Raw genomic sequence first — 21197 nt, 5'->3', positions numbered from 1 at the left:
CGTAGCGACGAGGTGTCTGGATAAAATTCGCCTTCCGGGCGCTCGGATCCCCTCCGGGCGCCCGGACCACCTTGTTCTAGAAAGACTCCTTTTTCCTGCAAAACAAAGTTAGTCCGAGGCAAATATATATCCTGTAAAACAAATGGTTAGCACAGTTAAAGTTCAACAGATAGATAAAGAGAGTATGACTTAGATTCCGTCTTTCCGAGACCGAAATCTAGTCACGATCTCGACTTAGGATCTAAGCCGGATCGACGCCTAATGTCCCCTTCCCGGGAACGCGTCCTCACAGTCACTCCCCTCGAGTGACTTACCTCACTTACCTGCCAGACGTCTGGTCAGCCCGTCGACCCGTCTGGACTTCTCGCCAAGCGTCCGGTCAGCCCGTCGACCCGCTTGGACTTCTCGCCAGCTATTCGGTCAGCCCGTCGACCTAGCTGGACTTCTCGCCAAGCGTCCGGTCAGCCCGTCGACCCGCTTGGACTTCTCGCCAGCTATCCGGTCAGCCCGTCGACCTAGCTGGACTTTTCCTGCACACTTGATCAAAGTGTCAGACAACAACACAACTAACTTAACCTATTTGTCATTCATCAAAACCTGGGTTAGACCGTTAGTGCTACCCGCACCAACACCGACGACGAAGAGCCGAGTGCGGTGGCACGAAATCGGATGTGACCTCGGCACGCAGGCCGAGCTAAAACATTGGCATATAGGCCATGATAAGACATTGGCACACAGGTCGGGATAAGACATCAACACACATGCTAGGATAAGGCATCGGCATGCAGGCTGGGATAAGGCATCGGCATGTAGAGCGGGATAAGGCATCGGCACGCAGGCCGGGATAAGGCATAGGCACCCAGACCAGAACATGACACACAAATCATATTAGTGTAAAGGTCAAGACATAACACACACACAAATTGGTGCGAAAGCCAGAGCACAATGGAAGTGGAACGCCATCAGATCAGCCACTATAGGGCCTACGTCCCTAGTACCGAACCTGTGCTTAGGAGCAGCGGTGAGAGAGGAGGTTCCGACGAAGCTGGCAGCGAGGGCGTAGGTCCAAGCTATCGGTGTAAGGGGAGGTGGTGTCTCCTTGGCTGGCTCCGACACTATTCGGTAGAGCGAAATGCATTGCGCTGGTAGGAAAGGGTGGCTGGTCGGCTAGACTGTTGACTGACGAGGTTGCGACGACAGCTGAGGCAGTAAAGGCACGTAGCACTCGAGCTGCGACACATCGATGAGGGAAAAGTGGTTGATGGCGTGGAGAGGAGATGATGGCGAAGAGTCGGTGGCGTTCGCTGTAGCGTGGTTGTCTGGAGAAACGGCAGCGGCATCAAGTGGGGAGGAAAGGCGATTGCGGCATCACGTGAGGAAGCAGCGGTGGCGTAGCGAGGAGGAGAGGAAGAGGAGAAGAGGGAGAGACTGTGTGGCTGCGGCGGCGAGAACCTCCGGCGAGGAGGCGCTGTCTGTCCGGTGGTGACGTCGCGAGGTGGAGAGGGAGAGGAACGGCGGTCGGCGCCGGCGAGGAGCTGAGCGCGAGGGAGAGAAATTAGCTTCTTCCTCCTGTGGCGACGTCCCCAGCATGAAGCAGCCTCCTCCTTGCAAATGAAACTTAACATTTTTAATCCAAGTTGTTCTTCAGAAATTAAACTTGGATTGGAAACAGAACTTAACATTTTTACTCCAAGTTCAACCCATGTGTTCTTCAAAAGTTAAACCATATTACAGAAGTTGATTAAATATCTATTTCAAAGATTGGCTTCCAGGTTAAATATGGCGAGACACTCAGTCTTCTTGGGTATGGGATCATCCACCACTTCCTAGACAAAGCTTTTCAAAGAAATTGAATATTTAAACTTCTTACAATAACCTTAGGTTTAACTATAGAGACCATAATATAAACACAAAATCGATAGCCTCTTGTGTTGGTATTTCAGGATCCATACAAAGAACACAAACTAATTATGCAGCGGAAACAAATAATTAGTTATACATTTCTTTGCAGCTAAAGACCTCTTGATCTTCTGTATTATTATTCTCCTCCTCTTGGACGTCGTGTGGGCGATGATCTATCAAGATGAAATCCACCCAAACCTTCTTCTTTGCCTACAAGTTTTGACAACCCAAGGAATGCCAAAATAGGAAACTTCCTTCTCTTCTTCTTCCCCTCCAAGCAAACTAGCGGATCTACCTTTGATGTGTCGCCGACCTTAAGAGAAGAAAACAAAGGGAGAAGAGAAAGAGAGAAGGGTCGGCCACCAAGGAAAAGAGAAGAAGGAAAGCTTAGATTTCGGCCCCAAGGGAACAAGAGAAATATGGAGATGTGTTATGTGTTATTCGTTATTCCCATAAGGCATCCTCTACCTCTCTTTTATAATCCTTGGTCATAGAAAAAAAGGAAATTTTAATAATAATTAAAATATCTCTTTTTTAAATTTGCTATTGTGATGGCTACAAAAGGAAAGTTTAAAATTAAACTTTTCTTCATGATTACAAAAAGGAAAGTTTTATCAAAATTAAAAACTCTCTTTTTAAACCAAAATAGATGACAACAAAAAAGGAAAGATTTTAAAATTTAAAACTCTCTTTTAAAACCATGTGGATGACTTCAAAAAAAAGAAAAGATTTTAAAATTAAAATCTTTCTTTTATACCTTTATAGATTGCTATAAAAGGAAAGATTTTAACAAAAATTAAAATCTCTTTTTTTATTTCTTTTGTGGTCGGCCCCTTGCTTGGTCACCAAGCAAGGCTTGGCCGACCACATCTTGGACACCAAGATGGGCTTGGTCGGGCCCTTGCTTGGACACCAAGCAAGGATGTGACCGACCCCTAGCTTGGATAAGAAGTTGGGGTTTGAGTGGATAAAATGGCTTTTAATAAGAGGCTACAACAAGGACCTAGAGGAGGAATTGGTTTTGGCCTCCTGATGGACTTGAGCTTCCTGTGTTCGACCCGAACACCCAACTCAAGTTCATCAATAATAACTCATAACACTAAAGAGTCATTATTGAACTACCGCACCAATCTCATATTACATTATGGACTCCTTTTTATCATGAGTGCATTAGTCTCCCTGTGTTTAAGATATCGAATGTTCATTAATTAAATGAGTTACTGACAACTCACTTAATTAATATCTAGCTTCAAGAGTAGTACCACTCAACTTCATTGTCATGTCGGACTAAGTCCACCTGTAGGGTTTACATGACAATCCTTATGAGCTCCTCAAGAGGACATCATCAACCTAGATAACTAGGACACAATTTCCTTCTATAATCAACAGTACACCATATAAATAATATTATTTTCCAACTTATCGACCATATTGATTTAACGAATAAATCTTACCCATTGATAAATTAAAGAAATGAATACTAATTATATGTGCTTGTTATTATATCGAGATTAAAAGTACGCACATCCATAATAACAGAGATTATGTTCTTTTATGCAGTCAGTATAAAAAGAAACAACCTCAAATGGTCATGCTCAATATACACATAGTGTACTAGTGTAATTTTATAGTCAAGATAAACTAATACCAAATTACACTACAACCATTCCAATGGTTTGTACCAATCCATCTTGGTTATGAGTTACTATTTATAATTTATAAGGAACTGATAACATGATCTTCTGCGTGACACCACACACCATGTTATCTACAATATAAATTAAATGGACAACTGCATTTAACTAAATGCAGACATTTGACCAATGTGATTCTCATTTCAAAATAAATGTTTATACAAAAAGCTAGGCTTTTAGTATACATCCTAACATTACGAACGACGAATAGAGAAACGCAGGCAGTGTCTCGTTGAGGCGGTAGTGTGACAGCGGTGGCGTGAGGAGTCAAAGGAGAAGAGGGGGCGGCCTATAGCAAAGGTGGTCAGGTGAACGATGACGAGGCCAGTGGGCTATCATTGTGTTAGTGAGCTCAAGAGGAGGTCGGTGCAGGTGACGCCGAAGGGCTCCGTGGCAGCAGCGGTGCTCTCCGATGGTGGCAGTCTAGAGAGGGAGGCGCAATGTGCACGAGGAGTCAAAGGAGGCATCGACGGGCATGGCTGCAGTGGCAGCTGGGGAGGGGAAGAAATAGTTGCTGGAGGCGGCACGAGGGGAAGCGACTCCCGGGCGACATTGGTGATCGATGTGGAGAAGGGAGGAGGTGGCGACCAGAGGCGCCTGCCGGTTGGAGGAGAGGGAGAGCAGAGGAGGGGAGCGGCCGGCGTCGGCGAGGAGAGGAGCATGAGAGGGAGTGCCGTCGGCGATGTCCTTTGCCACAGTAGCGTCTGCGGCGAGAGGAGAGGGAGAGAAGAGGAGGGGAGCAGCTGGCGTCGGCGAGGAGAGGAGCATGAGAGGGAGAGCTGTCAGTGATGTCCTTGGCCACGGTGGCGTATGCCGACAAGAATAGACGGAGAGAAGAGAAGAGGAGGGGAGCGGCCGGCGTTGGTGAGGAGAGGAGTGTGAACTCCCTGGCGGCGGAAAAAAAAACTCCCCCCATGAATAGTGCTTCCTCTTCCTCCTATCCCCTAAATAGTGATTTGACCAAAATACCTCCCTTCCTCCTCTTAATTCCTCCTATACCCTTATGTTGTATCTGTATCACACACAATAGATAAGAATCCAAGAAAATAACCAAGTGTTCATAACAACTTAAACAAAATAAGGTTATAATTAACTCGATCGCCACACATGCTAATTGAGTATGAGAATCCTAAAATTAAAAAAATGATAGATTAGAACAATCAAGCTCTAGTGCCAGGAACATTAGAAATTTCTACAAAGAAATAGAAAAAATTTAACATTCTAAGGAGGAGGCTGATGTTTAGTGATCCGATCCGAGATCAAGGGATAAGATGACACAGTAATAAAGTAACTACGGTCAAGTACTTTCAGTCGGCTAGATACCGATAGAGTCGACTTCTTTAGATTGGGAGGCTGACTCTGCTTTATAGGTCGGGAGGTTGGCTTTCTTCATGAGGTCGGCCTTAATTTGTTAGGATAACTTCTTGGGAAGTCTTAGGAAGTCAGTTGTTGTTATGATGACTTCTAAGGAGGTTGCTTGTAGTCAGGATGATTTTTAAAGAGGCCAGTCTTTCAGGTTGTTAGGGTCGATTTGTAGTTAGAGCAAGGTGAATAGCTCGTCGTGCTTCGTTGCTCACTCCTTGATGATGAATGCGGCAGAATGTAACTGAAGCAATGCTAACACTAGAATTTACTTGGTATCCACCTCAGGATGAGGTGACTAATCCAAGGATCTATACATACGAGCACTCTCCATTAAGAAAATATTCCTTCTCGGTAACTACCGGAGATGGAGAAACCTCGTACAAGACTCACATAACAAGATACACTCAAACAAGAAGAAAATACACAAGTGTATAAATAAAAACCTTCTCTTGCTTGATGTTGTTGATGTAGATCGCCTCAGGACCCTTTGGAAAGTGCAACAACACTTCTCTTGCAAGATCGAAGTCCGGTGGTGAGTGTCGGAGAGAATCACAGTAAGATGGGGAATAAGCGTTGCAGAGAAGAAGCTCGCCAACGACTATATACTTCGCGTTTCTAGAGCTCCCAATCGATTGGGCATGCTCCCAATCGATTGCCACGTCAGATCTGCGCCATCCCAGTTGTCCATCGCTCACTACCTGCGCAACGATCACATCTCAATCGATCGGCTGATCGATTGGGGAGGCTAGATTGATCGGCTGATCGATTCAGCCTTCTTCTGTGCTCTCGTGTCTGCGCAAGAAAACTTACCCCAATCAATCGACCAATCGATTAGGGAGCCCAATCGATTGGTCGATCGATTGGGGAGCATTCTGTGCTTGCGATTTCACTTCCCAATCGATCGGTCGATCGATTGGGCCAGCCTTCCTTGCAGAACACCTTCAATCGATCGGCTGATCGATTGAACTACAGTTCAATCGATTGGTTGATCGATTGACTTCCCTTTGATTTGCTTAACTCAAGTTTAGGGTCCCTAATTCCAACATTCGGTCAACTGTGACCTGTTGGAACTCCTCATGCCTAGCATCCGGTCAACCTTGACCTGTCGGGACTTTTTTGCCAAGTGTCTGATCAATCCTTTGATCCATTTGGACTTTTCTCGTTATGCTAAGTGTCCGGTCAACCTTAATTCACTTGGACTTACTATCTCGTGCCAAGTGTTCGGTCCTCCATGACCCACTTGGACTTCCACCAGATGTTTGGTCACCCTTGACCCATCTGGATTTCCTCGTGCCTGGCTTCACTCACCAGGTATTTCCATCTTCCTATCTTCATTCACTAAGACTTTCCTTCTGCCTAGCTTCACTCACTAGGACTTTCCATCTACTTGCCTTCACTCACTAGGACTTTCACTTAGCTTCACTCACTAGGATTTTCACCTGACTTCACTCACTAGGAATTTCCCACTACTCGACTTCACTCACTGAGACTTTTACCTGTCTAGCTTCACTCACTAGGTCTTTCACCTGACTTCACTCACCAAGATTTTCACCTGTCTAGCTTCACTCACTAGGTCTTTCACCTGACTTCACTCATCAGGATTTTCCAACTGCCTAACTTCATTCCCTAGGTCTTTCACCTGGTTTTACTCACCAGGATTTTTCTTTACTTTCCCAGTCAAGTGTCTGATCAACCTTGACATACTTGACTCTTCTTCACATCAAACTGGTCAGTCCTTGACCAAAGGAAAATTATATCAATTATCTCCTCAATCGGATAATTACATCTATAATTTCTATGTATTATCAAATATCAAAACTCAAATATTAAAACTTAAACTTGAGCCAAATCAAAATTAATCAACCAAGTCAAATTTAACCTAGGGATATTACACGCTTCCAGTTGCCGAGCTTCAAACCAATCTTCGGATAGATGTCTTGAAAGACTCAAGGAAGGTGTTAGAAGGGGTCAGGTGAACCTTGACAAATTCCTCTTACGCTAAAGTTAGACCTTGAAGAAAAGACGCAAAAAACTTAATAGTAAAAATAAAAAAAAATAAAAAATAAAAGTAGATAACAACTGAAGTTTGCCTTTATGTTGCAACTGAAAACCTATAAATAAAGAGTAAAAGGATGATCCTAGTTTTCAAAGGACGCACCTCTACCATGTTCTTTGGTGTCTCAATAATCATCACGTCAAAGTAGAATTTCATATTGAGGCAGACCAAACTCGGATGTGAACTTGATTTAAGATCTTTTAATGAGGGACAACTAGACCCGAGCTGAGTTTGATTGGATCTGAGCTCATCTTAACTAGATTAGTTTGAATTGAGCTCATCTTGACTTGACTTCCAACTCAATTTGATTTTTGACTCAACCATATCACGTGATGCACCTATCTCCACCACATCATTCAGCGATGATAAAATTAGTTGAGTCACAAACAACGTCTAAAACGAATGTCAAAATATTATCTATCTTATTACAGTATCCATACGATTATAACGTTAAAACATATAATATAAGCCATTTAGATTAGCATCCTAGACCTAAAAGTATTTAAAGGCATTCATATTAATTTGAACGTTAATGTATTTCACCTTTTTAAATAGTATGATAAATATCCATTATATTAATATCTCATTTTTATTAAAATACACTCAAATTCATTTTTAATATTCATATTGATTATTTGTGGATGTCACTTTCTATTTATTCATCTTTATATATTCTTTATGTCTAAAATTTATTTTTAATTTTTAAAATTTTTTTATATAAACTTAGTTTATTAACTATATTTAAAGAATTGAACGTGGTTAATAGGTAGATGTTAGTATTCATTTATAATGCCATTTGAATATTATAACATCCACGTGTTGAAACGAATGTGGATGCTGTGAAAAACAATTTTATTCTTTCAGAAAATTAAAAAGCCATTTAGGTTAGCATCCTATACCTAAAGAAAGTATTTAAGGAGATTTATATTGAATATATGATACTTTTTAAATAGCAGGACATATTTATTATATTATGGGTACACTTTCTTATTATTAATACATACTCATATTTATTTTAAGATTAATATTGATTAGTTATGGATACATCCATTTATTCATCTTTATTCTTTATATCTAAAATTTATTTTTTGAATTTTTTTATATAAAATCGGTTCATTAACTATATTTAAAGAATTGAACGTGGTGAATATATAGATATTATAACACTCCTTAATATTAATTTGTAACACCATTTGAGTATTATAACATCTCCATGTTAATAGGAATGTGGATACAATGTTGCGAAGAACAATTTTATTCTTTCAGAAAATGAAAAACATGAAGCCAAGCAATACATGGATGGGAGACAAACCAACAACTATTCTGTCTTATTAATCTCTATCATCATCTTCATTACCGTACGGCATTAATTAATTATCTCCTTAACCATCATTAGTCTTTTGAGTAATCAGTGAAGACCGTAACAACGCTCCTGACGTGGTGCTTCCCATCCGACCACGTCACGTACGCCGACACAATCCCGTTGACCTCCAACGGCCCTCCCCAAACTGTCACCTCAAACTTCTTCTGCTCGTTCAACCTCCTGAACCGCAGCACGCCGGGCGTCACCGTCACCCTCAGTCCTCCACCCGCGTTGACCGTCGCCGCGTACCGCGCAGTCGCGGCGTCGCCGACGTTGGTGACCGTCCTGTTAAATCCGGCCGCGAAGCTTTGGTTCGGAGGGACGTAGTAGGCCATGGACGGGTAGTTGAGATCGCCGGGAGATCCTAAGTTGGTCCCAGGGCAGCTGCTGAGGTCGCCGGTGATGAGCCGGATCTGGGTCTCGTTGTACCCTTGGTCGCACAGCATTTTGACGTAGTCTGCCTCCGCTGCGTCGTAGATCAAGCCCGGATCCAGCGCCGCCGCCGGGTTCACTTGGCCTGAGCCGTAGGCGAGCTCCGCATCAGGGTGCAGAGAAGGGTTCATCGGCGATGCTGGTAAATAAAATCAATTATATAATTAATCACAATAATTATATAGGGCAAAAATAAAAGGGTGTCGGCCAGAAGTATGAAATGGACGTTTTTTTTTAAAAATAAAAAATAAATGGGATTTTATCTCAATAATACCTTTTTATCCCGCCTAGGGGGTAACGGTTAAAACAGAAACTACCTAATAGTTGTTATTATATATTAGAACGAGTTTAAAATTTAATTAAGATTTAGAATCTATATCGTGTAAAATAGAAACTAACTCGTAGTTGCTATAACAAGTTTAGGATTTAATATTTAGAGTTATTGTAATTACTAAATATCTTCTATAATATTTTTAAAATGATTTGGATAAAATCTAAATAATTTTAACAAGTTGATAAATATATTTTGATATAATAGTATTGAGAGATCCTAAATTTTAAATCTTAAACTCACTCTGAACACTTTGTAATAATTATTAAATAGCTTCTACACGTTATAATAATTATAGGGTAGTTTCTAGTGTGTAACCCTAAACTCTAAATTTTAAATTTATCTTAAACATGTTGTAGTACCTATTAGATGGGATCCTCTATCCCACTTTTCTGGTGTCCCTATGTCCCATTCATTAATTGGACAGATCATATTAGATCATGCATCCTTGAGATCTAACATGATCTAAATATGATCCGTTCGATCGGTGAATGAGATATGGAGATACAAAGAGAGTGGACTAGAAGATCTATCTTAATCCTTATTAAATAATTTTTATACTTTATAACAGTAACTCAATAACTTCTATATATTATAATAGCTACTCAATAATTTTTTAACTTCTAAAAGTTGTTAGATATATAGCTTCTAAGTTAAGGGGTATTTTTAACTAAAATTATTAAAAGGGTGCTTGATTTTTTTTTTTTAAAAAAAAGATGCCTTTTGAGTTTTGATATATAAAATTTAGAGCCACCTTGTGATTTTTAGGTATATGTATATAAAAATTTATATAATTAAATACCCGTAGTGATCAATGCAGACATGATGGCCGCCGGAGACCATTGAGGATGGAAGGACTTGACGTAGGCAGCAGCTCCAGTAACATGAGGGCAAGCCATGGAAGTTCCCGAGATGATGTTGTAGTTTACTCGGCGTGGATCGTACTGGTACACCGACATGGATGCTGCACCTGACCACGCGGCCAATATGTCGATTCCCGGAGCACTAAGATCAGGCTGCACCGCCACCGGAATATTCCATTACAGGAACAGATCAGGAACGCCCATAGAACCAATTCCCATACATCTAAACTAATTAGTACCTTCAAAATGGCCGGTGTTATGGTATTTGGACCTCTCGACGAGAACGAACCCACCACCGGAGCTTTGGAATCGTGAACGGCTTCGCTTTTGCGTATATCGGCTAAAACATTCCTGATTCGACTCCCATGATGAGATTGATCGCTTGAGCATAGATTAAGCTGATAAATTAATAAATTAATTAATTACCTGTTGCTGTCGATGTACTGAATGAGTTGGTCGCCGACGGTGCTGTTTACTACCAACGCCGGCAGCGGAAATGCTATTGAGAAATCGGTGAGATTGAAGAAGATGACCGCTCCTTTAGCTCCGGCGTTCAGAGGCCCTGATCCATCCGTCATTTGCCCGCACACGACTATCTTCCCTTTCACCATCCTCGCCTCCAATTGATCGCAACTGCGGATGCATGTCATAGTGTGTGAAACAAGCATTGGCTAATGATTAGAGTTTGTGTGTTTACCTTGGAGAGCTTGCGTTTCCAAAGTAGGTTATCGGATATAGCTTCTTGTCGGAGCCGAAGGTGTTGATGGAAGCTCCCTGAGGAGAAAAATGGCAGAGCAGAGGAAGAGATTATAGTTTTGTAGAAGAATTGCAGTCGCATGCTGAGTGATCGATCGATATCACTCACCACGATGTAGTTGGAGTTTTTAAGGATCAGCTTGTCTATGATGTGGCGATCGGTGGAGCTGGCGGCCGTGACCAGCATCCAGGGGGCCACGTTGCTGACGGTTCCTCTTCCGGGCCCGGCGTTGCCGCCGGCGGCCGACGTGAGGATCCCCTTCTTCATGGCGTGGAAGGCGCCGATGGCGATCGGGTCTTCGAAGTAGTCGTCGGCGGAGTAGCCGCCGAGCGAGGCGGAGATGACGTCGACCCCGTCGGCGATCGCATCGTCGAAGGCGGCCAAGATGTCGGCGCCGAAGCAGCCGAAGGACCAGCAGACTTTGTATACGGCGACCCGGGCGGAAGGAACCGCGCCGCGGGCGACGCCTCCGGCCACGCCGTAGAGGCTGGCGGGGACCTCCCTGCCGGCGGCGGTGGAGGCCGTGTGGGTGCCGTGGCCTTCGAAGTCCCGAGGCGTGGCTTCGTACCCACCGCCGCCAAATTGGTTGTAGTACCGCGCGCCGATGACTTTGCTACAATCGATCAGTAAAATCTTTACTAAATCTCCATTCAGAATCTACGCAAGAACTATCCCAAATCTTTACTTATTGCAGACAAAATTCACACAGCCGCCTTTCCATTTCGGCGGCGGCGGGCCGAATCCCTCGTCGCTGAAAGCCTCCGACTCCGGCCAGATTCCGGTGTCGATCATGCCGATGACGACATCGCTCTCCGACGCAGGCACCCGTCTCACGTTCTGATAAAACCCCAAGAAATCCCAAGATCTCGTCGTCAGCGGCTTCAGGATTTTGCTCTCGAACACCGAAACCACTCCTTCCACACCTGAACTCAAACGATCGATCATTAACTGCACTTCGATCGCCGTTAACCACCACCATTCAACTAATTAATTACCAGCAAGTTTTCCTTTCTCCTTCTCGGTGAGATTGGCGGCGAGTCCGGCGAAGCTGGTGTAGCTGTAAACCAGCGACTCCCTCGACGAACTGCACCAATTCCGGCAGCTTAATTAATCAATCTACAAATTAACTAACCAGAGGGCGGGCTTCGATTAACAAGCGATTAGCAGTTAATTACCATCCCTCGAGTACTTGATCGAGGATACTGAGATACTTAGCCTCGGCGAACCAACCCTGAGCCGTCGACGGCGGCGGTGGCTGATGCCCCATGTACACTACATACACCTGGATCAGATTACGTACATCGCCATTAATTGTGCAAACTATCAAATCTTAATCTTAATCTTAATCTTAATCTTCACCTTTCTTTCTCCATTAGCCTCGGCAGCAGCAGAGGCGATCAGGAGAGCTGCGAAGGCGAGGAGAGGGAGCATGCAAAGGGAATTACGCGATGACATAATTACCATCAACTAAGCTGGATTAGTTTGTTTAATTTCCTCTAGCTCTTTATAAAAAACCAAAATGTTGAACGAGCAACACTACCTAATCTGAGACAGCCCGCGGCAGACGGCTCAGTCTCTTTATATATTACACTCTCAATAGCCCCAGAAATGAACCAGAGGGCAAGCACTTGATATTCGTTCTGTACTAATTGTTATAATTGTAATTATTAAAATTATATGAACGATTGTCAACTCGGAAGAACTATTATATATCCTACTCATATTGCCTTGCATGATTTTTTTTATTAATTGAAATTTTGCATAATGTTAGAAGGAAAAGCGTGTTTAAATTTATGTCAACTCTTGCCGCTCATCAATGATTATCATTTCAATATTTTACACACGTAGTAATAGTAGTTGCTTCCCACTTGATGTTCGACCTTGGTTAGGTGAGCTGGTAGTTGCAATTCTTACACAGGGGACGACTTGGTCATGATTCCTGAATCTACAGTTAAATGTTCTTTTGAGATGATCTAGAGATTAACATATAAAGTATTATTAATTTGAGATACGAGATTTAAATTTTGGTATTACTGAGGTAAATATCTTCATCATGTACTAATCATTATTCTAAGGGATAGTAGTCCTCTGTGATTTATGTCCTCCTTAGTCTTGAGATGATTTGTGGGGGTGTTGAGGGCGGGTGCAGTTACCTTTTTATCAACCTGAATCTACATTAAGCACTCCTCTTAGGATGGATAGGTGGCTAGCACATAGTGATGTTAATCTCGGCTAGTAGTCAGGTATCCGTCCTCCCCCATATACTATTCAACTATCTAAAACTAGTAACTATTAGTGATTTATCTCTTCCGTATTAGTATGAGGACGTGCTGTCGGAGGTGCTGGGACAAACAAATCACCGTTTACCACTTGAATCTGTATTAAACCGTCTCTAAAGGGATGCATATTGGCTAGAGGATGACAAATTTATTATAATGGGATAGACATTAATTCTCGACGAATGTATGTCCTAGGAAAAATATCGACTATAAGTTAATCTTATGATTTATCTCTCTTTACATAATTTAAAGACGGACTATGAAAAAAATATAAGAGGAACATAATCATCTTTTACTTAAAACTAAATCTATACATTAAACCATTCGATATTGCGATTTATCTTTCTTAATTTATGTCACTTCATCTAACCGAGGAATATGACGACGAAGACGAGCAAATCACTGTTTTTACTTCACCGAATCTACAGCCAGCGTTGCAGAAACTCAGGCGGTGTCACATGATCATATATCACTTTCTTTGAAGTCTTCGTTCCGTAGTAGACCACTTCGTTAACATACCGTCAAATCATTATTTTATTAACATAATGACATCGCTTCTTGTTGCAGCCGATGCTACTCAAGAAGATTCTTCCTTTACCTGCAACATCAAAAATTAAATTAGAGGCTTCTGATAAAAAAAAATGAATACTTCTAATAAGATTTGTAATATAAATACCTTTACACATCGCAGAGATGGAACCATCATAGGATTCTAATTATTTTAGTACCAGCGCCAAAATGACCCCATCATCTCTTCTAGATTAATGTTTCATTATTTTCTCGTCATTTTTCCCACACCTTTTTGTCGTTTTTTTTAAAACTTCAATTGAGAATTGACCTTTAATACACAATACAAACCATTATGGTGTTTTAATTACTTTTTGTTTTGAATCAGTATTCGAACTAAGAATAAGATAGAGGCTGGTATGTCGATCGCGAGGCAGCTGCTTGACTCGACATAGCGCACCAAAGGGGGTTCACAAAAGGGTCATTCTTATCAGATTGAGGCAAATAAAAGAAAAATCCACACAATCACTCGCAATTCCCACACACATCTTTATCTCATTTAGTCCATTAATGAACTCCTCCCTGATCTTCAAGTGAACAACTTGATCCGAGAACCACCTCGATCCAAACCTTTGTTGCTTTAATCCACCAAGCTCCTCCTCGAGCTCAAAGTACAACAATTCAAATCCAAACATCTTAACTCATTCTACAAATTCTACAACTCAAGTCCAATACTCAATCTCATTGAGTTCATAGAACTCCTGAGCTCCAAGCAAACTAGCGGCTACAAACTCTGAAAGAGCTCGCAGCCTGACTGCGAATCACCTATCCTAGCCAATGTTTCTTTAACTAGCCGGACGACTTTCTGGTTGCAGTAGCCTAATGGATTCAGTAGTGGACAATCACACTAGATGATGGCCAACTCCATTGAACAAGCATGAAAGAAAATATTGTAATAGACGAAAAGGATTGAACCGGCTTCCCTCATGATGTATGAAGTTGCAACTATATCAGCTAGTATTATCAAATCAAGCCTTAATGACTTTGTAAAAGAATTTCATTCTAAAAAAACAGTTTTAAGACTTCAAAAAATTGCATCGTCGGAAAAATTATTACAAATGAATGAATTAGAATAAAGATTGCCATGTTTGGATAAAAGGAAACTAATTGAATGCTTATGCAATGAAATGCGAATGAGAGAGCAGCTAGACACGCTAAAAAAAAGTCCGTGCTGCTCTTATGGTGATGATATGCAGGTCGACTTCTCAAGCTAGTTTTTGAGTCTTGGTTCTTGTTGACTGCTTGTTCCCTTCAGTAAACCTGGGCAATGACAACAAGGTATCCACTCGAGCGACACCCTGTTGGATCGACCAATTACTTCCATCTACCGAGCTGACATTGACATCAGCGACCACTGTTGGAACAGTGTCATCACCATTGTGGGAAGTTGAACTGGAAGGTCCTTGCTTGTTGCCATCAGTTGTGCAGGGAGTCAATGGTTCACCAACTTGGGAATGGATGGAGACATCGGTGGAAATGTTGGATGTCTGAGATTGAAGAAAGAGACAAATTACAGCACAATCGTCAGTTCGCGAAGTCGGATATTTAAGCTTCCAGGCCTTCACAGCCGACTCAACAAGAGAGCGAGCAGCAGAAGCCCTAGCTGGAGCAGAAGCAACTATATCTACCACTTCTTTGTTGGAGAGCACATCCCAGACCTGTTATAATCATCAAGAAAAATTCAATCGTTTTAAACTTGAAACACACAAGTAGTTTTGTCAGTACTTTAAAAATGAAAAAAAAAATGTTTTCTTTTAGTGCTAAAAGGGTAATCTGTTGGTTTCATTGTGAAGCTTTATACAGGTGATGTGAAATTGAAAAAATTGATGTCCAATATCTCACCCCGTCAGTAGCCAAGACGATGAACTCATCTCTTTCTGTGATTTGCCGATATGAAATGTCAGGCACGGAAATCAAACCGTAATCTTTTAAGCAAAAATCCCCCAATGCCCGTGCCATAGCCAAGCCTGGGACATTATTGTTAGGCAGCCAAACTCGAGCCACATCGGGCTCATCCTTGAGAGCAAAAACTCTGCCCCTACACAGCCTTATTCTTTCTGCTTCATCTGTAAAAGCAATGCATTTCTTGCTGTTTAAAGATTTATTTAACATTATTCGAGGAATAAGTAAAATAAATAAATTACAAGAGAAATCAATAAAGTATTTAGGTATCGCATCTGTTTGAAAAGCTACTTATCTGAAGCGAAAGGTTCACATGATGCAGGGAAATATAAGAATGCTTATTTAGCTTAAGGTAAAGGACACATGAAGGTCACATAAAGGTGACAAAGTGAATAATTCTTAAAATTAGATTAGAAAAACATTCTGACGTTTCTAAAGAAAATGAAGAGTTTGGAAGCAAAAAGATAAAAGAAAAATCCAACTGTTGTTAAGAGAAGCATGGAACTATGGAAGAGATCAAGAAAGCCACATTAGACCAAGGGACAGTGTGTAAATGCAGTGTGCAAAATATAGGACATGCCCATATAGTTGAAAGCAATTAGCTGGATGGTTTCTTCCTCTTGTTACATGTTGCGATGGAGTTTTAAGGAAAAAAACAAAAAGAACATGTAACTCATCATAGCTTGCAGAAATCCAGTATAGTGTTTGGAAAAATAGAAAAGAAGCAGAGGAAAATACTCAGAAAATCCTCAAGCAAAACAATCCCTTAAGCATGAATTGTTCCCTCACCTACTTATTGTAGACTTCCAGATATCAGATGGCATGTTTCTCTACAATGATGTGGAATGTCATAACCTAGCTCTTGCAAGGATAATCATACGTAGCAATTCTTGTTAATATTAAACATAAAGACAACTTTCTCTGTTAGTTCAGTAACCATTAGTTAACACAGGGAAATCCAGAACATATGCTGACAATTTTAACAATTCTTGAATTATTTCTTCCAGTCAGCTAAACAGAGCATTTCATTTTCCTACAAAATGCCATTAGACTTTGTCTCTAAGTCTTCAACTAAATATCTGCTATACAGGTTCTCATGTTATGTTAGGAGATGATAAAAAATTCACTCTAGATTCATAATTCTAACAAAACTTGAGTCCTGAAACAAGGATGAACTGCTGCATAATGGAAAACACAATTATCTTTTGTAGTTCCACCATTGACCATAGAAATCACAGATGAACTAATTCTGATGAAATTTGTTGCAACTTATAAAGGTCAGAAGATAGGAATTTAGTTCATTAAGTCAAAACATTTGTACAAAACATTTGTTCAATTTAGAGAAGAGAAAAGAAAATCTCAAAAAAAAAAAAAAATCACGCTTAATACATATAACCTGATATATTGAAACTGCAAAGTACACTTTTATGTGCTAACGGTTATGAAGAAAAAGGGTTGAAATACATACTTGGAAGATTAGGTTTAAGATCCACAGTCAACTGAACTGCAACTATGGAGTTATCTTGGTCTCTGGTTCCAAGTACTGCTCTTGAATCTCCAACATTTCCAATATAAAGTTGTTGGCCCTAGAAGCATGCATTCAGATGACGCCAAGTCAATCCAAATAATGAATAAATATTCAGCGATTGAAAGGTGTCAATGACTAAACTTTAACCTGCTTGATCAAAGTGACTGCTGTTGTGCCACTGTAAAAACAATCAATATCAGGGTGTTGTCTTAGCTCTTTATCCATGATTCTAAAAGCCTTGAGAAATGATTCTTTCAGTGTCATAAAGATCTGAGAGTCGTCACCATTTTCTTCAAAGTTGATGGAAGCCCTATTATCCTCTCTGAGGGATCGAGGTGAACTTGCCTCTGAAGTGTTACATTCCTCACTTTCCCAAGTAGCAGTCAGCTTTAAAGGGAGAACATCTCTGACTTTTTTAGCAACTATATGACCATATGGACCATGACCATCGAAAATCCCACAAAAAATAGTGTCATTTCTTGAGCCAAAATTCTGAACAGGAAGGTGGAATTTAATCAGAATAAGTAGCTAGCATCACAAAACTGTCAAAATTAGAAAGAAGACAATGCAAATGGATTACAGAAAATGTGATAATGGTAATGCATACACCAAATATGCCTAACAAGAATTTTAGCAATTTTGTGATAGAAAAGAAAAGTAAAAAAAGTGGCTTCTCATAAAGAAACTGAGATCTATGTTGTCATTTTGAACAGCTTAAATCATTGAATATCAGAACCCTTATCTCAGAAAAGGGAGACTGAATATTCTAAATCAAAAAAAAAAAAAATCAAGAGGTTCTGTTGTCAATCTACATTGTATTTCAGCATGTATAGGACAATCTTCAGGAAGTGATTAACTGCGAGAAATCTTGGAATCAATAATGGAATAAACTAATGCATTGATGTTTTTTCAATTAAACTTTATGAACTTTTTATTTATTTATTTTTGAAAGAGAAAAATAGATTTATCACAATGCCATACATGCTCAAAATGGACAATACAAAACTAAGCATCTCACAAGAAAGAAAAAAAGATATTTTACATTATAAAGAAGCCAGACATGGTTATGATGTGGGCACCGAGGTGGATGTCTTTGTTGGACGCCACTATAGTTGAAAGCAAATTAGTTACTGCCTAATTAGCTACTGCTATAGTAGAAATAAATTAGCTATTGCCTAATTAGTAGAAAATAAATAATGACCTAATTTAACTACTGCTATAGTAGAAACAAATAATGACTTGATTAGCTTTTCTATTTTGATTCCTTGTTTCTTTTATGGGTTGGTCTTTCTTGAATCGTGTCATGTTAGACTCCTTATATAAGGCGTTATTATTAATAAAAAAAGAAGAAGAAAAATCGAGTAATTTGGACTCTATCTAGGACGAGTCTTTCCCCCTCCCTCCCCCTTACGTGTTGCATGACCATGCACGTATCCGGATCTCGACCTATGACTTGATCCTGTACTCGGGACCATAACAGGTTAAAACATATATTTTTCCATGCAGGTCATCAATTGGATCAAGCTATATGATCAGAAAGAACGTTAGCAAATCACATCATTCTTCCTCTTGAAATTATTGGAGTGGGCAATGATTGACATTTGGCAGTCTGATGAGTCAATGAATACAGGAGACGAGCTGGAGTTATTCCAGCCCAACTCATTCTATATGCATATACCAACCCTATCAGATATTATATCATCCTGATCCCATGTTATGTCAACTAATTTGGTCTTCTGCTGGTTTGATCTCCACTCTTTATGTTGAAGTAAATTGTGGCATTGTCCATGAGAACAATGGGAGTTCCTTTCTATGAGCCTCTATGGCTGTAGTAATCGTATAGATTCATGTTAAAATCTCTCTATTTGTTTGATTTTTTTTTTTTTTTTGATTTTGTGTTATGGTTTTTGCTTGATGTTGCGTGCAGGAGTCTAAAGATAAGTGCCCCCATGGGTGTGGTGCAGTATTAAAGAACTTGGGGGGAATAATAAGAGGACCAGGATTTGAATCCCAATAAGGACGAATATTTGGAGGTCGACCTCTAAGTATGCATATGCTATGCTCTGGAATTACAACTAGAGGAATGTTATCTACCTCTAGGATTAATCGGGTGAAGCCCGGACACATTGGATAATAATAAAAAAAAAATAGCACAGTTTGAAATGGTACTAGTCACAACTCACACGGCCGTAAGATGATCTAAAGAAACACACTAAAGATCAAACACTTTCTCCTTTAATTAATAAAACTTGCGACGTTCTAGCTTTTAATTGCTGAAACGTATCTAAATAATTATGAGAATGAAACCAAAAGAGTATGCCTAAACTGGAGCCCTGTAAAAACAACTTGATGTTCTGCTGCATTTTCACTATATAAACAGTCGATAAGCATCAACAGATCGAAACGAGGAGTAAGCGACAGATCAAACCTCCCAAACGATCATGGCGTCCTGGTTGGTCCCCTTCTTTCCCTGTTGGGTGAAGAGCGAAGCAACAGCGCTGGCCCCGTTCAGGAACATCCTCCCGGGGATCCTATGGACCTGCTCCTCCCTCCTGGACGAGCTCCTCTGGGGCCTCCGCCGGGACCCTCTGCGGCTCCGCCTCGTTCCGGACGCCGGCGAAGATGGCGAGGAAGGGGCGGAGGAGTGGCTACACCCATCCACCGAGAGACAGGACCCCATCCGGAGGGCCCTGACGACGCCGAGTAAGCAATCCAGACCAGCAACGCAGCCCGACCCACCACCACAACCACCACCACCCTGCCTCTCTACCCGATCAGTTGGGTCCCCACCGCCAACTCCCCCCTCAACGGATCACAAAGAACACAGCAACCCAATCCCAGGCAGCATCGCTCGTGAGGCCTCCCCAACGACACAATTTTCCTCCAGCAAGGTATCCGATCCTGCTACTTCCTTCTTCCGTCTCGGCGATCGAGATCTCTCGAAAAGAAAAGGAGGAAGAAGGATCGAGAAAAGCTCATCTGGGACGAGATGGATTACCAAAAGGGGAAATCTGATCCAGAAGAACAAAAAGAAGGGGAGGGAGCATTGGATGAGATCGCGGGGGGCATTTTTAGACGCTGAGCTTTTGGAATCGGATAGCCTAAAGCAAGACGAGCGAAAGTAGTGTCTTAATTTATCCGCAACACCTCGAAGAATCTATTTATTGATTTAATTTTGTGATTAATGAGCCAAACAAAATAAAAATGAGGGCGATCGCAGCTGCATTTTTACCGGTCAGGTTGACTTTGACCGGATCGTGCAAACGCAATTTTCTTGTTTTTTGGGGTGAGGATATGGTTTTATTTGGGCAGAATGAGTCACTTTCCGAATCAGTCGGCTTGAAGTTTTGGATAAGTAGATTAAAAATATATATATAACTTTCCAAATTTACCAAATCATTAACTATTATAATAATTATCAATTAATTATTATAATATAAAATTTTAATTAGTTCATTTTAATCAAACATTACTATAATTAATATTATATTAAAATACTCTTTATTAATTTGATTCGAACTTTATCAAAATTATTGTTAATTCGTTAAAATTATTTTAAAATAATTATAAAAGCCATTAGTTACTACCAAGCTAGAGAAACTATTAAAATTTTAAATCATGAATATTATTATATTAAAATATTATTTATTAATTTGTCAAATTTATTTAAATTTTATTAATTATTTTAAATTGATCAAATCATTTTAAAACACTTATAAAAGTTACTAAGTAGACTACTACACATTTACAAATAAACACTAGATTTTAAACTCTAAAATTTTATTTGTGAAGGTTGTTATATCAAAATATTATTTATTAATTTATTTAAAATTATTTAAACATTATTAAAATTATTTTAAAATATTTATAAAAATTATTCAATAGCTATTACCGTACTTAAAAAAAATTGATAAACCCAGTTAATCTTATTAACTAATATTAAAATCTATAATTGCTTGTGTGGACTCTTGGATTAATTACCTCACGGAAGTGGAAACCAAGTAAGTCAAAGGTATTAGCATTGTGATGTTGAAAACTTCAAGTATCCACTGTAAAGAAGAATCGAAAAGAGCAATTCACCCCCTCTAGCTCTACCGGTTCTAATAAGTGGTATCAAAGCGAGGTTGCTTCGGAGGACTGATATCCAAAGGAGCAAAA

General features: G+C 40.4%; 2 protein-coding genes across 2 annotated transcripts; both read right to left on the bottom strand.

Annotated features, from left to right (window-relative positions):
* Positions 1 to 8345: 8345 nt before the first annotated feature.
* LOC121971638 (subtilisin-like protease SBT4.8) lies at positions 8346 to 12242 on the bottom strand. Its single transcript, XM_042522996.1, has 10 exons — positions 12123 to 12242; positions 11939 to 12045; positions 11759 to 11847; positions 11449 to 11686; positions 10872 to 11376; positions 10704 to 10780; positions 10433 to 10639; positions 10246 to 10357; positions 9946 to 10159; positions 8346 to 8951 (listed from the first exon to the last, which is right to left on the bottom strand). The coding sequence occupies exons 1-10, from the start codon at positions 12225 to 12227 to the stop codon at positions 8410 to 8412; spliced, it is 2196 nt and encodes a 731-aa protein (XP_042378930.1). The 5' UTR covers positions 12228 to 12242; the 3' UTR covers positions 8346 to 8409.
* A 2346-nt stretch (positions 12243 to 14588) lies between these two features.
* Positions 14589 to 20172, bottom strand: LOC121971637 (probable protein phosphatase 2C 33). Its single transcript, XM_042522995.1, has 5 exons — positions 19468 to 20172; positions 17187 to 17531; positions 16980 to 17097; positions 15452 to 15675; positions 14589 to 15267 (listed from the first exon to the last, which is right to left on the bottom strand). The coding sequence occupies exons 1-5, from the start codon at positions 19717 to 19719 to the stop codon at positions 14815 to 14817; spliced, it is 1392 nt and encodes a 463-aa protein (XP_042378929.1). The 5' UTR covers positions 19720 to 20172; the 3' UTR covers positions 14589 to 14814.
* Between the last annotated feature and the right edge of the window lie 1025 nt (positions 20173 to 21197).

The sequence above is a fragment of the Zingiber officinale genome, chromosome 4A (genome assembly GCF_018446385.1).
Source record: "Zingiber officinale cultivar Zhangliang chromosome 4A, Zo_v1.1, whole genome shotgun sequence".
In the NCBI taxonomy this organism is placed as follows: Eukaryota; Viridiplantae; Streptophyta; class Magnoliopsida; order Zingiberales; family Zingiberaceae; genus Zingiber; species Zingiber officinale.
The sequence above is the reverse complement of the archived record's forward strand: the minus strand, read 5'-3'. Positions and strand labels throughout refer to the sequence as shown.

Coding starts and splice junctions, on each gene's coding strand:
- LOC121971638 (XM_042522996.1), bottom strand. CDS start 12,227: ATGGTAATTATGTCATCGCGTAATTCCCTTTGCATGCTCCCTCTCCTC. Junction 10,781..10,871: donor AAAACTCCAACTACATCGTG/GTGAGTGATATC, acceptor TTTTCTCCTCAG/GGAGCTTCCATCAACACCTT. Junction 10,640..10,703: donor GGAAACGCAAGCTCTCCAAG/GTAAACACACAA, acceptor ATGCATCCGCAG/TTGCGATCAATTGGAGGCGA.
- LOC121971637 (XM_042522995.1), bottom strand. CDS start 19,719: ATGGGGTCCTGTCTCTCGGTGGATGGGTGTAGCCACTCCTCCGCCCCT. Junction 17,532..19,467: donor ACGCCATGATCGTTTGGGAG/GTTTGATCTGTC, acceptor CTTCCTGTTCAG/AATTTTGGCTCAAGAAATGA. Junction 15,676..16,979: donor TCTTAAACCTAATCTTCCAA/GTATGTATTTCA, acceptor TTGCTTTTACAG/ATGAAGCAGAAAGAATAAGG.